This window comes from Panthera tigris, chromosome C1 (assembly GCF_018350195.1).
Source record: "Panthera tigris isolate Pti1 chromosome C1, P.tigris_Pti1_mat1.1, whole genome shotgun sequence".
In the NCBI taxonomy this organism is placed as follows: domain Eukaryota; kingdom Metazoa; phylum Chordata; class Mammalia; order Carnivora; family Felidae; genus Panthera; species Panthera tigris.
The window spans coordinates 217,743,420-217,756,403 of NC_056667.1; the positions used below are offsets into that span (position 1 = coordinate 217,743,420).

Consider the following 12,984-nt stretch of genomic DNA (forward strand, 5'->3'; position numbering starts at 1 on the left):
CCCCTCGGCCGGGCCCGGGCCCTAGAACGACTGGTTGCGGTCCGAGCGGCATCGCGGGGCCGCCGGAGTGGCTTGCGCCACGCTGACCAGGGCTGCGGAGGTCCCGGTGGCCTGGCACGTTCTAGAAGACCACGGAGACGGCTCTTCCCCTAACCGACCCAGAAACCAAGCTGTGAGGGAAAAAACCCGTCCTGAGGGATCAAATCCTTTAAAGGTCTCGTCAAGCGGTGACTTTATTCACAAAGGGGGTGTTAACACTTGTCAAAATCCTGGCGCTTGTGGTCAGAATCTTCTACAAATTTCTGCAAAGGTGCTGCCTCCCCCCATGCCCACCAGCTGCTTCCCCTGCACCCGCACCTGGACTGAGTGTTCAAGATCTGGATGGATATGTGATCCTGTTTTAATGTGCATTTGAATCTCGTTTTAAAATGCACCCTGTGCAGGGGACACAGGATGCCAAACCTTTTTCCTTCTGTAAACTTTCCATCCACCTGTACCTTCTCTTTTGCAAATTGTGGGCTTAGGTAGTTGATCATCTTCCCGGGGTTCTTTGGGCAAAAGTCTAACAAACCTTCCCTGCTAATGGAAAACGGGCTGCCCCAGCGGCCCGAGCTGGACGCACACTAACCCACGAGGCTCAGGCTGAACCTGACGCGGGTCATGGTCCCCTGCCTGAGGGGGAACAGCACGTACCTGACCTTAGCAGATGCCCGCCTCCCCAAAAGCACGGCCCCCGGAACTGCTCAAGTGGCCGGCCCCCCGACAGGCACACCTGCCCATCCCCCCCAGGAGGGGGTCCCTGAGACCCCTGGGGTCACTGCAGCCTGTTTCCCTTGTCCCTTCGTGGGCTGGAGATTTCAAAATTACAACCACAATTTTGTATGCAGAGAGAGCAGACGCCAAGAAAAGGTTCAACCCTCGCAAAGTTGTCCCTGATTAGCTTTTCAAGAAGTCAGCCAACTCTAGCCCCCTAAACTGCCATCGCCTTCTGTCCAGCTCACTGTTTTCTGGGAGAAGTTATGTTAAATTTCATTATCTGCCTGGCTGCTAAGTTAAAGTTAGTAACTCAAACGCTAGACTGATTCCCTCTCAAGTTTCTAGAAGAGCTAAAAAAAAAACAAAAAAAAAAAGAAACCAAAAAAAAACCCATCATCCGAAGAAGGTGTTTCAGTATTCACCCACTGTTGACAGAGGTGTCGTGAGGATGAAAATTCGGAAGCCAGCCATACGAAGCTGCATTTATGGGATCAAAGGTGACGTAGTCGCCAAGAGGGTCCCGCCTCGGAAAACATGAAGCTAAAACAGGGTTTCCCGAGCAGCTGCTTCTCAGGTTCCGCAGGACACTGGGACCGCAGGGCCGCTGTGGTCAGCTGGGCGGCTGCCCAGGTTCCGCACAGAAGCTTCTCTTGGCTCTGCGGAAGGAAAGCAGCTTCCAGGGCTGACAAAGGAGCAGGAACATGCATGAATGTGAGCCTTCACGCGGGGTGGACACTGCCCTGAGGACGCAGGCCACTATCCCCATGGGGACATGGGCAGACAGCGGGAGGACCCCGTTCTGGCCCGCCCCACCCTTACCCTCTCTGGGCCCACCCCACTCACCCCAAAATTCACAATGGGCCCCCCCGGGACACAGAACTCCAGTGCTGTCCCACTTGGGGACTGGTCGCATTGCCGAAAATGGACTCCTAACCTCTGAGTGGCAAACCCATTACTGGTCAGGTGGTTTCCAATTCAGAACCTAAAGTTGACCCCTCAGGTCATCAACAAGGGCTTTTGATGACAGACCCTTATTTGGTTTTTGGTATATACAACGTAAAAGACTTCTATGCATAAAAACACACCACGTGAAGATCCAATTCTGTCCTGGGTGACCCAGCTGCCTGCAGAGGCCCGCTGTGCCCAGATGGGCACCGTGCAGGGACAGAGTCTGACTTGTGCCGCCCGGCGGACCCTGCTCTGGCAGGGAGGACGGGGCTGCCGGGGGCCTCCTTCCCTGAGCACCTGGCGGGCCGGGAGACGCTTCGCTCTTCCCGCCCACAGGGCTGGCGCAAGTCTGTCGGGGCTCCAGGACACGGATGACACCCGCCTGCCCCTCATGTCGGTCCTGAGAGAGGGACCGGGGGGGGGGGGGCGCGACCGGAAGCCCACGCAGGACCGCACAATGGTGACCGCACAACGGTGATCACGTGGGAATCCCCGGCATTCGCTTGGCCATCCAGGTTGGCGAGTTTGCAAACAAAGGCACCACGTCCACATGCCCCAGCCAGCGTGGGGGTCAAGAGGGAAACAGGCGAAGAGTCAGGCTGTCCTGGCGCTCCGGACCCAGATCTGAGGTGCTGGCCTTGGTGCTGCGGGGCTCGGGTGAAGTAGGCGAATTCACACTGGTGAGTACGGCCTGCGCCCTTAGAAATCCGTATGGGGCATCCCACTGCCCCATGCGCCAGGGTGGGACTCTTTAAGGCCCTCCAAGTGACAGCCGGACAAGGCTAAGTTCTCGCCAGGGGCGTGCCAGGCTGCACGTCGGCACAGCCTGAGCGCTGCAAGAAAATCCCCGCACAGCAGAGGCCCGCCTGGACCAGTCGGCTTCGCTGGAGCTCTGGGGGCCTGGCCAGGGTTGGGAATCGCGGGCCAGGCCCAGGCGCGGCAGCCCCACGCGCCTCCTGGGAGAGGTCAGGTACCAAGGGGAGCGTGCCATCACTGCTGCGGAAGCCAGCCGCCGTCCCCGTGCTCAGAAGCGCAGCCACGGGCAGACGGCCAGTTCCGCCAGCCCGCGGGGGGCAGCCCCAGCGAGTGACCCGAAGGCCAGAATGACCCCACATCCGCCAGGTGCAACACCCGCTCCCTCCACCTGTCCTTCTCCCGAGACCCTCACCTAAGGCCTCAGCAATGATGCCACTTCTCCAGGAAGCCTTCCCTACGCCCTCCCTGCCGCACGGCTGAGCGTCCAGACCGACTGCGGAGGACCAGCCCAGGGGAGACGCTGGGCTGAAAGCTGTGCCTTCCGGCCACACAGCAGGAGGCCTGGACAACACACGTGTCCTTCTCGCCTCGAGATGACGGTTCCATTCCCACCCGCTGCCTCGGGGGGTCGCTCAGAGACCCAACCTCTGGGAGCATATGAGGGCGCGTCACTCTTCTCAGGAGAAGATTCGGCTGGACAACTCCTGGGGCAGTGGGGAGCAAGGTGAGTGCCACACGGAGGTGGGACATCCCACGGACCCGCCCGGGGAGGGACACGGCCCTGGCGCCCGTCCCCCCTCCCCACTCTGCATCTGCGGCCTCTGTTCCCAGTGTTCGTGAGACATAGCTATTCTGGCTCAGCCGTTCTGTCCGTGTGTCCATCTGCCCGCGAGCACTCACGGAAAAGCAGGGCCGCTGGCAGGTGAACCTGGGGACTGTCCCTGATCCTGCTCAGACACAAGCCACCTCAGAAACCCCGAGTGTCCCTCGCTTTGCCCCCAGAGACATTTACCGTGGGCCTGCAGCGCACTGGCCCCGTACAGGGGCCGGGAGGGCGGGACGATGCCGCGGATGTGCAGACCGTCCTCCGGGAGGGAAGGTGAGCAGGAGGGGAACGAAACCGAAGCGAAGCTCAGCAGAGCACACGGGAGGGGGAAGGGCCACGTCCGGCGGGGGCAGGGCCCAGGTCGGGACCAGGCCTCAGGACAGCCGGCTTGGAAAGGGCGGCCCCCTCTGGCGAAGAGGGAGCCACACCCCTGTGCGCCACACCAGAAGGAGAGGGCTCGCTCCTGTGCCCGCTGGCAGCCAGGCCGTCACGGCCGGCCGGCACCACCTGACAGGCCACACTCACGTGCCCCGACAGCCACCAGCCACACGGGCACCCACCATGTCCCACGTGGGACTGAGAAACCAGACGGGTACTTTGCTTCTGGGTCTCAACGACCACTTTAAACATCAGGGGCCACACGCGGCCAGTGCTCCGGCTCAGGAGGGCAGTGCTCTGGGCGGAGAGGGCTTCTCAGGCCCTGAGGGGCAGGAAACCCGGGCAGGGGCGGAGCTTGGAGGGTGATCCCAGAGACCCGAATCAGGGCCAAGTTCACGGGGAGGGGGTTGGTAGGGGCCACGAGAACTGGGAAGGACCGACTGCGTGGCCTGGGGGAGAGGAGGGAGGCTGCCAATTAAAAGCCATAAAACCAAAAGTAACCACCACGACCACACAACTAACACCTGAAGGGGGCTCACCAGTGTCAGGCCCATCCTGCACTGACACACACCTCACTTAACCCCGAAGAAACTCAGCCAGGCAGACACTCGCGTTACCCCTGTTTCACACACGGGGATACTGAGGCACGGCACGAGGGAAGACTTCCCAGGTCACTGAGCTGGGATGAAACGGAGACGAGACAGCCTGTGCTCTGGGCCACGGCCCTGCCTCCAGCACCTGTGGCCGGTGTCCGGGGGCCGGGAGGGGCCTGCAGGTTCGGGGGCGGGGAGGGCAGTGCTAACAGGTGCTGGACCAGAAGTCGTGCCCCAGCCAGTCTCACTGCCACAGGCAAGCCGTAGGCAGCTGCTGTCACAGAAAGGGCCACCGGATCACACACGAAGGGCAGAAGCAGCAACGTGGCCAATCACGAAGGAGTCAAGTTCAGCAAGTTTATCAGAGAGGTGAGATTTACCTAAGACTGTCATTTAAGTCCTGTGGGAAAAGGCTACTCCCCACAGTCAGTAGAGTGGCCGACTCTTGATCCCAGGTTCAAACCCACCCTGGGCATGGGGCCTACTTAAAAACAAAAAAGGTTACTCCACAGGAAGCTCAGGGATGTGCCCGAAAAATGCTCTTTAACGGTGGGTGATGAGCAGACGCTCGGGGACCGGGGGTCACAAGGAGGGTCAGCTGTAGGTTTACATAAATGATACAGGACAGAAACTCAGGCATCCTTCACTGCTCTTGACCCCGGGCCCTGACTCTGGGTGTCACACAGACTCAGATGCGATTTCAGACGGAACCCTTGAGCCCCGGTGCTCATGACCCATCATCTGAAAGGCGGGGAGATGCCCGGTGACGCTTCTGCTCCCCCTCAACTCTGAAGAGGGCGGTGACCCCGAATTCAACCACTGGGGGGCCCAGACAGAAAGACACACATACCCACAGATGGAAGCCCGCCATCCACACGGACACACACAGAGGGCAAGATGCGGCCCTTCACACCCAGAGCGGCCCCATGGCTCTTCAGGACCAAGTGCTGGAGAGAGACCGGTGGGCACAAGAGACATTCACCTGCCCGCGGCCCGCATGGCCACAGGTCGGGACCCTGACCCGCTCGCACCTGCACTTCCCACCGAAGCGTCAAGGAGGTCATGTTAGATCACAACCGCAAACAAATCAGCAGACCTCCAGGGAGCTGAGCGTGAGGCCGGGTGCTGCAGACGAACAGGTACTTCCCTGTTCCGCAGCAGACCCCACACCTTCGTCCCTCCCAAAGGAACAGTTGCCGTGCAAACCTCCGGCCACATTTCCTGACTTATTCCTAAGTGTGAGCGTCCCTTACGCGGGGCACACGACAGACATTTCCACCACGAATGGGAACTGACGATCTACCAGAGTCGTCTCCCCTCGTCTTGACCCAGATAAAAAAGCAGACGGCAGAAGCCGTCTCTCTGGAGAAGCTTCCAGAAGGTCTAAGCGACACCTGCTTTTACTCTGTCTACCTAGTTTTGTAAGTGAGACTCGGTTTATCGACTCCCACGCCTGAACACGGGAGAGGCCGTGGCTAGAAATTCGGGGGTGCAGACGGGCCTCCCCGCTGGGCCCCGAGCCGACCGTGCTCACCTGTGACGAGGGGCGTCTGCGCAGGCGGCTGCTCCAGTAAGACCATGTGCTGTAGCAGCGGGTTGTGTGAAGCCCCACCGTCCCGCTCCAGGGGCGCCGTGCTCAGGTAGGGGGTGAGGTGCGTGCCGGGAAAGAGGGAGATCCGCTGCTGGAGGGCGGGGAGAGTGAGCCTGTCGGCCTCCTGCGGACCTGCCGTCCCCTGGAGAGGTACAACCGTGACGCCCGGGGCCGAGGGCCCGTGACAGCCCCCCGCCCCCGCTGGCCACGCAGACCCGCCGATGCCTACTCACAGCGGAAGGGCCAGTGGCGGGCAGTCCCAGTGTGATGTTGGGCAAGGACGGTGACGTGTAGAGGGGGAGCGGGGCCACGGAACCTTCTCGAGTCACGAGCCTGTGGGCCAAGCTGGTCTGCAGACAGAACACATGACGCCGTCACACAGCCTGCCAGCGACAAGCGTGGGCCACAGACACCACGAGAAACGACAGCTGAGAGCGCCTCAGGGCAGGCCACGCGGAGTCCCGAGACGCTACAGTACAGAAACACAGTGACAGGTTACAGCACAGAGGTGGCACAGAATTTCAAAGCAGGTCACAAGCCCCGAAACATGGATTCACAATCCATGACGCTCTCGTTTTTATTCACACTGTTTAATCATCGTAGACTATCAGGAAAATCTAAGATAACGTGTTATAAAATACGTTTTTGGTTGGGAATGTCATTTTAAATATAACATCAGAGGCAGAAACCAGAGAAGATATTGCTTAAAAAAAAAATCCCCTTTGGGCGTCTGGGTGGCTCAGTCGGTTGAGCATCCGACTCTTGATTTCAGCTCAGGTCATGGTCGCACGGTTGTGAGATCGAGCCCCGCGTCGTGCTCCATGCTGAGCCTGCTGAAGATTCTCTCTCTCTCTCTCTCTCCCTTTCTCCGCCCCTCTCCCCTAAAAAAAAAATCCCCTTGCAGAAAAGGCAAATGATAAATAATGGTCACGGCAATACGGGCAACATGTAGGACAGAGAAAGGTAACTATGTAAAGAGCTCACAGATCAAATAATAATTAGCAAAAGTGCTCGTCAAAGGCAAATGACAAAGAACCAGTATTACGGGAGAACTCCTGAAAAAATTACTCAAAACCATCAGTAATCAAAACACATGTTTAAATACCTATCAAGTTGGCAAAGCTTTTTAAAACTGAGAATACTCTCTTGGCCCCGAGGAACAGAAACACGCTGCTGGGCGGGTTTATCAAGCGGTGCACTCTTTCTGCAGGAAAACTGGGCAATCCGTGTCAAAAGCCTTAAAAATTTATCTAACTTTTCATCCTAAAACTCCACTCTTCGGGTGGCTCTTACGAAACGGTGCCGGGCAAAACCAGAGACGGTCCCAGGAATGTCGTGGCCGTGGTGCCCACGGCAGGGAAGGGCAGCGTGTCCGTGTCCCGGGTGTAGCAAATGAACCACACTTATGCACCGGGTCCTTGGGAGGCCGGGAAAAATCTGGATTGGTTGGAGTCCCACCGATGATGTGTTGTTAGGCTGGAAAAACAAGGTACAGGATGGTCTGCTCGTTCAAAAGCAGACAGTGAGGGCTGGAAGGACAGACAGAAAAGGGGGAGTGGGAGCATTCTCTGAGGATCTGAATTACCGTGCTATTTAACATCTGTTTGCTTCTAGAAAGAACATTCTTCCCTCCAAAGGATGCTGTTTTGTTTGCCGCAACGCCCCCTGTGGAGTAGGTACTTGGTCAGTGTGCCGAACCACGGAGCAGACAGACAGAAGGAACAAAGGACTTGGCCACCAGGCCGGCTAGTGGGAGGCGGCAGACGGAGTCTGTATAACGAAAAACTCACTGGAGTGATGGACGTGTGACCAGTCTCCTCTTAGCTCCTCTCACAGTGGGGCACGTAACTAACGACGAGAAACGTCCGGGCGCCTTAAAACGTCACATCCGAGGGGAAAATTATGCGCTGAAAGCTATCATCAAGTGGCCGTACATGGGGGTGCACCGGGTGCCGGCCCGGGGAGGAAACGGCCTCCTCATCTGCTGGGGGTTGGGGGGGTGGGGAGGGGCCGCCTGCGGCTTGCCTCGGAGACGCTGGGTGTGGTCCCCGACACCACAGCACCAGTCCGTGAGCTCACTGGTCTCCCCGTGCGCGTGAAAGTTGTGTTCACGAGACACTTTAGTGTGCCAGGTGTGTTAACAGCTTCATGTCTACAGGAATGGACAGACTTGAGTTAAAACATTTTATTGCTAAACAACGCTAACCATCATCTGAGCTCTCGGTGAGTCAGAATCCTCTTGCTGGAGGAAGATCTTGCCTCGATGTTCACGGCTGCTTGGTGGTTGTGACCGTTTCCTAAATTAGTCAACAACGAGGCTGGTCTGGTACATCGAGTGACTCCTCCTTTCGTGGACGATTTCTCTGTGGCACGTGATGCCGTTTGACGCCACTTTACGCACAGTAGGAACCTTTCGACACCGGAGTCCGTCCCCTCAAACACGGCCACGGCTCTATCGGCTCAGGGTACGCATCTTCCAGGTCCTTTGTGGTCACGTCAACAGTCTTCACGGCATCGTCACCAGCGGCAGATTCCGCCTCAAGAAACCACTTCCCCAAGAAGCAACTCCTCCTCTGTTCGAGATTTCCCCCGAGACCGCGGCCACACACTCGGTCCCATCATCAGGCTCTGCTTGCGATTCTGGTTCTCTTGCTGTTTCCACCCCGTCGGCAGCGACTTCCTCCACGGAAGGCTGGTGTCTTCGGTTCGTAAGAAAGGGCAACACCTGTGATGCGCGATAAAGAGACGTGTGCCTGTACCGCCTCACGGCGTGTGTGCAAATATCCATAACTCGCAGGATCCCCAAGGTGCTGTTTAACGCGGTCGTATTTCAGCGTCCTTTGGAAACACACACACCTTACGGTCTGTTTGGACGCCATGAGCGCAAACCAGGAAGGAAAGCGTTTTTCGCGCAGGGGCGCCTGGTGTATCTTGTCCTGGAGAGACCACAGGGCTACAAAGCATTCGCTCACCGTGACCCTACTCAGTCACGAGCTAACGACCACCATGGAAAGCACTTTCCCCAGACAGAAAAACTGTTGGTCCCAAGTAGAAGAAATACCAACACGCTGTGCCGAGGAGAACATGATGGAGACGGCCAAGGAAAGCACGCACCACCGGGCTGTAATCACCCAGGGACGAAACGAGCAAACGTCCTAATGTCTGCAAAGTTATAATTTCCTCTTTATAATCACTCTATTTTTTTTTTTTACCTAATTTATTTTTAGAAATAACACAGCCTTCTGAGAACTGCTCGGAGGCTGACTGCCCGTGTGCGCAACGCTGGCGGTCTCCGTCCGCGGGGCGACAGGCTCATCAGCTCCCACGTGCTCCGCACAAAATCGGGGCCTGGTCTCACGCCCCGCTTCACGCCGGGCCTTCTGGGCTGGAGGGGGCTGCCTTTCCAGGCCCGGGGCGCCTGCTTCCGCCGTGTGTAGGCCGCGGACCTTGTCCCGGCCCGGGGCCCCTGGCAGAACAGCAGTGAAAGGAGGCGCTCCGGCGAGGACCCACGTCGCCCTGCGCCCGAGGGGGTGCAGCCAGCGGGGGCGTCACGAGGCCTGCGAGTTCTCAGGAGAGGTCAGCTTCTAACAGCACCCGAAACCCCCAGAGGTCCCCCGGGCGGACCTGACCGTCAGAGGCCACCCCTGCCCGCCAGAGGACGGTAAACGGGATGGCCCCTTCCTATGGGTGAGTCTGCGGCAGCTCAATTCGCATGAACACGGGACTTGTACCTCAGCAGGGGCAGGGGGAGACCCGGGGGGGAGCGGAGGAGCCAGCGCCACCCTTCGTTCTGCCGCGTGTTTGTGCGCACGGGTGTCTACAACAGGGGGTGGAAAGGCTCCGCCCTGGCGCCCACGCACCCCGAGTAAGATCTGTCAACCCTGCGGAAGGGGAGGACTCGCTGCTAAATATCTAGGGGGAAAGTTAAGGGACTACGTGTACTCAACCGTACCCTCCTGTAGGTCAGCAGGAACTCAAAAAGAACTCAGAAGACCTCCCACCCGGCGGGGCCGTCTGCGGCATGAAGCAGACGGCACTTCGGGCTCCGTTCACCGTGAACTCCGCGGAGAGGCGGCTCCCCACGCAGGGCGCCCCCAGCCCGTGGCCTTGCTCGATAGCGTGAAATTCCCCTGCTCTTCCCGGGCACCGGCCAGAGCCTGCCTCTCCCAGGCCGCACAGCCTGCTGTGTGGAGGCGGGCTGCTGGCCGGCCCTCTGGCCCTCTGGCCCTCTGGCCCCTGGGCCTGGTGCAGGGCTGGCCCGAGGTAGGAGCTCCAGGGACACTTGTGCAATAAGCAGCTGGGGCAAAGAGAACGAGGTAGAAAAAGAAAGCACGGAAGGAAGGTCCTGGAAACCACTGCCCGGAAAGTCACCCAGGTCTGGTCAAGGGCACAACGGGCAGCCAGCCCCGAGCCCCTTGTCTCCCCTGGAGCACCCGTCCTCTCTGCCAAGTGCTTCCAGAACCCTCTCTGTGCCCACGCCCCTCTCCACCTGTGGCACAGCTGGGGGCGGGGACCTGACCGTGTGTCTCAGGCTGGTGGTTAGTTACCCAGGCGCCTCTGAAACGCCAGCTCTGGGGTTCCTAACCACCTGCCCGTGCTACTCTGCTCCCCCACGACACACGGATGTGTGTTTGTTGGCTGACGTTTTAACCTATGTATTTCTAAAGCAACAATAAACACCTTGATTCTCTTCCAACAATGGTTCTCGGCCACCGTGCAGAGCCCCAGGGGCACACAGCAGCGAGGCATCTAGGACCCCACGGGCCCACGCGTCTGTGTTCTGAATCGGCCGGATGAAACGTGCTCCGAAGGAGGCCAGGAGGAAAGGCTGGGTTCGAAGCTGCTCTCCCATCTGGACACGGGGCTCACATTTGCAGGAGAAGCAGTGGTCAGTGGCAGGAAAGAGGGATGAGGTCCCAACGGTGCCCCGTCCAGGGTGCCTCCCGACCTCAACCGTCTAGGCCGAAGGGCACCCGCAAACCTCGGTCACCTCAAGGAAACCAACTGTCTGAATGTGCCAGGCCGGCGCAGGGAACAGAAAGGAACGGAAAGCCCTCACTGACCTCGGCGGGGATGCTCGCGACAGCGGGCGCGATCCCGTTCTCGGTGCTGACATTCCCGGAGCTGTTGTTGGGCGAGCTGGGCGCGGAGCCCGGGGCGCTGCTGCAGGCCGAGTCTGTGGGGCGGAGAGACATCCGTGAGCCACGCTCCGCCCAGAGGCTCTGGGCGAGGCCGTGGCAGGTGCCCACCCAGGCCTGGGTGCCCGCCGAGGGCCTCCGGGGGACTTCTGCTTCCCACCTGCTGACTGGCACAAGTCACATCATGAAAGAGCCTGACCGCGGTCCCCGAACAGGGGCTGTGAGGCTAATTCCCTATTTTCAGTTTTGCTACTGACTTCCTGGCGAGCTCTGCACACATACAGCTCTGTGGAGGCCCCGCCTGAGCCTTTTAAGCTGTGCACGTTACCGACTTTATTCCTCTTGAATCTCGAGATGATCCTCTACACCAAAAAGATAAGCCCTTAAACGCTCAGCAATAACCCGACAACAGAAGACCGGGAACCACAGAGGCCAAGGAACTCTGAATAGGGAGAGGTCAGATTTTCCGTGCTCGCTAGCAAAGCCACGGGCCGCCGGGCTCCTTTGGAACGAAAGCCTCTCGCTTTTCCTGGGCAACATCAGACGCCCAGGGCAGGTGCCGCCAGTGGTTGCTGTGACTGGTCGGTGTTCCCTGGCATCGCACGCTAGTTTATCCCGCAAGTAACTTTAAAGGTACGGGTGGATCCGCCCTGCTAATTGGGCCCAGGCCTCACGGTGACTTGCCCGAGACTGAGGAACGTGCTCACCCTGCCCCCTTCTCACCGCCACCGGAGCCGCCGTGCCACCGGTGTCTGTGGGAGCGTCTCTTTAGCTCTCTCTGCGTTCTTGTGTTGTGGGCATCGTAACAATGGCCTCACCACGGACTGTGACCTCTGTGGCCCCTGGCCCTCTCGACCGACCGGCTGTCGGCCCGGCGACACCCGCTCGGGCTCGCCGCGGCAGCCTGGCCACAGTCAGGCCTCCCAGACAGTGACGTGAGCCCAGACCGGGTCCCTGCTGCCCCCACACCAAATCCAGGGCTTACTTCTTCACCGAGGGTCACGGCTCCTTATACGTCACGGGACTGGGAGCCGCTGAGAAGGGCCCGGGGGGAGGAACTGCTACACTTTGTGCACAAGACAGAGCCGCCTCCTCCTGGCCGCCTGGCCCTCGGGGGCGGTCCCCGGGGCCCCGCCTTGGACGCCATCCCTGCTGCTTCTGTCCCAGACTACATGCCGGCTTCCACTGACTTCCTGCAAACGTGTGTCCCCTGCAGAGCCACCAGATAGACCCTCTCGCGCCAGCGGGTGAGAAACTGGGGCAATAAAGATACACGTCCGGCTCTTCAACCGGTTCCCACTCAACTACGCGGATTACCGTTCGCTCCGCTTGCGGGAAAGCGGGGTAAGAAACGAACACAGGTGTGTGACCGTGTTACTCGCATCAGCACAAGCGGGGGCACCGCGTGGCATGGGCCGGGCGGCGGGACGGGCACACAGAAGACAGACTGCAAGGAAACACGCCCCACAGTGAGCAGCAGCGGCTCCGCCTAGATCTCTGCTCCTGCCGCACTCGAGGCTTTAACCACCGGGGAGAAGCAGCCCGGGCCCCGCCCGGCCCCGCCCCCACCTGGGCCCCCAGCACCCCCCCAACACACGCACCGGTGGGCCTCCCCCTGCACCGCCACGCGCCCCCGCGGCAGAACCCGCACCACCTTCCTTGAACTCCTTACTCTGCCTTCTGGAGGGTCAGCTCTACCCCGGCTGCCTGGGGTCTGTGGGGCCCAGAAGCCCATCCCCTCTCGTCTCTCTGCCAGCTGCACTTATCCGCCCAGCGCCCCCCGGCCTTGCCCGCCCCGGACTCCTCTGCGGTAGCACAACCCGGGACCCGTCGGCTGGGGCGGGCACGGTCTGGCCTCTCAAGTGGGATCCTGAGCTCCGTGGAGGCGAGGACCCGTGCCCCCACTTTTACGTGTAACCTGGTGCGGACTCACGGTAGCATGAAACCGTCACGGGCTGACCACGTGAACACGAGAGCCGGCGCTCGGGGAGAAGCCTG

The 12,984-nt window shown here is 59.7% G+C and overlaps 1 protein-coding gene across 9 annotated transcripts in view; it reads right to left on the reverse strand.

Moving 5' to 3' along the window:
* The window catches only part of HDAC4 (histone deacetylase 4), a 252,977-nt gene that overhangs the window by 57,995 nt on the left and 181,998 nt on the right, over positions 1–12,984 (reverse strand). For 8 of the 9 annotated variants that reach the window (XR_006221049.1, XM_042995874.1, XM_042995872.1 and 5 more), the window contains exons 8-10: positions 10,912–11,024; positions 6,082–6,198; positions 5,792–5,990 (exon numbers count right to left, since the gene is read on the reverse strand). Coding sequence is in view for 8 of the 9 variants with exons in the window: in XM_042995874.1 (XP_042851808.1) it covers positions 5,792–5,990; positions 6,082–6,198; positions 10,912–11,024 (429 nt within the window). In the remaining variant the exon portion in view is untranslated. The remainder of the gene's footprint in view (positions 1–5,791; positions 5,991–6,081; positions 6,199–10,911; positions 11,025–12,984) is intronic. The other variant, XM_042995875.1, reaches the window with a different exon arrangement.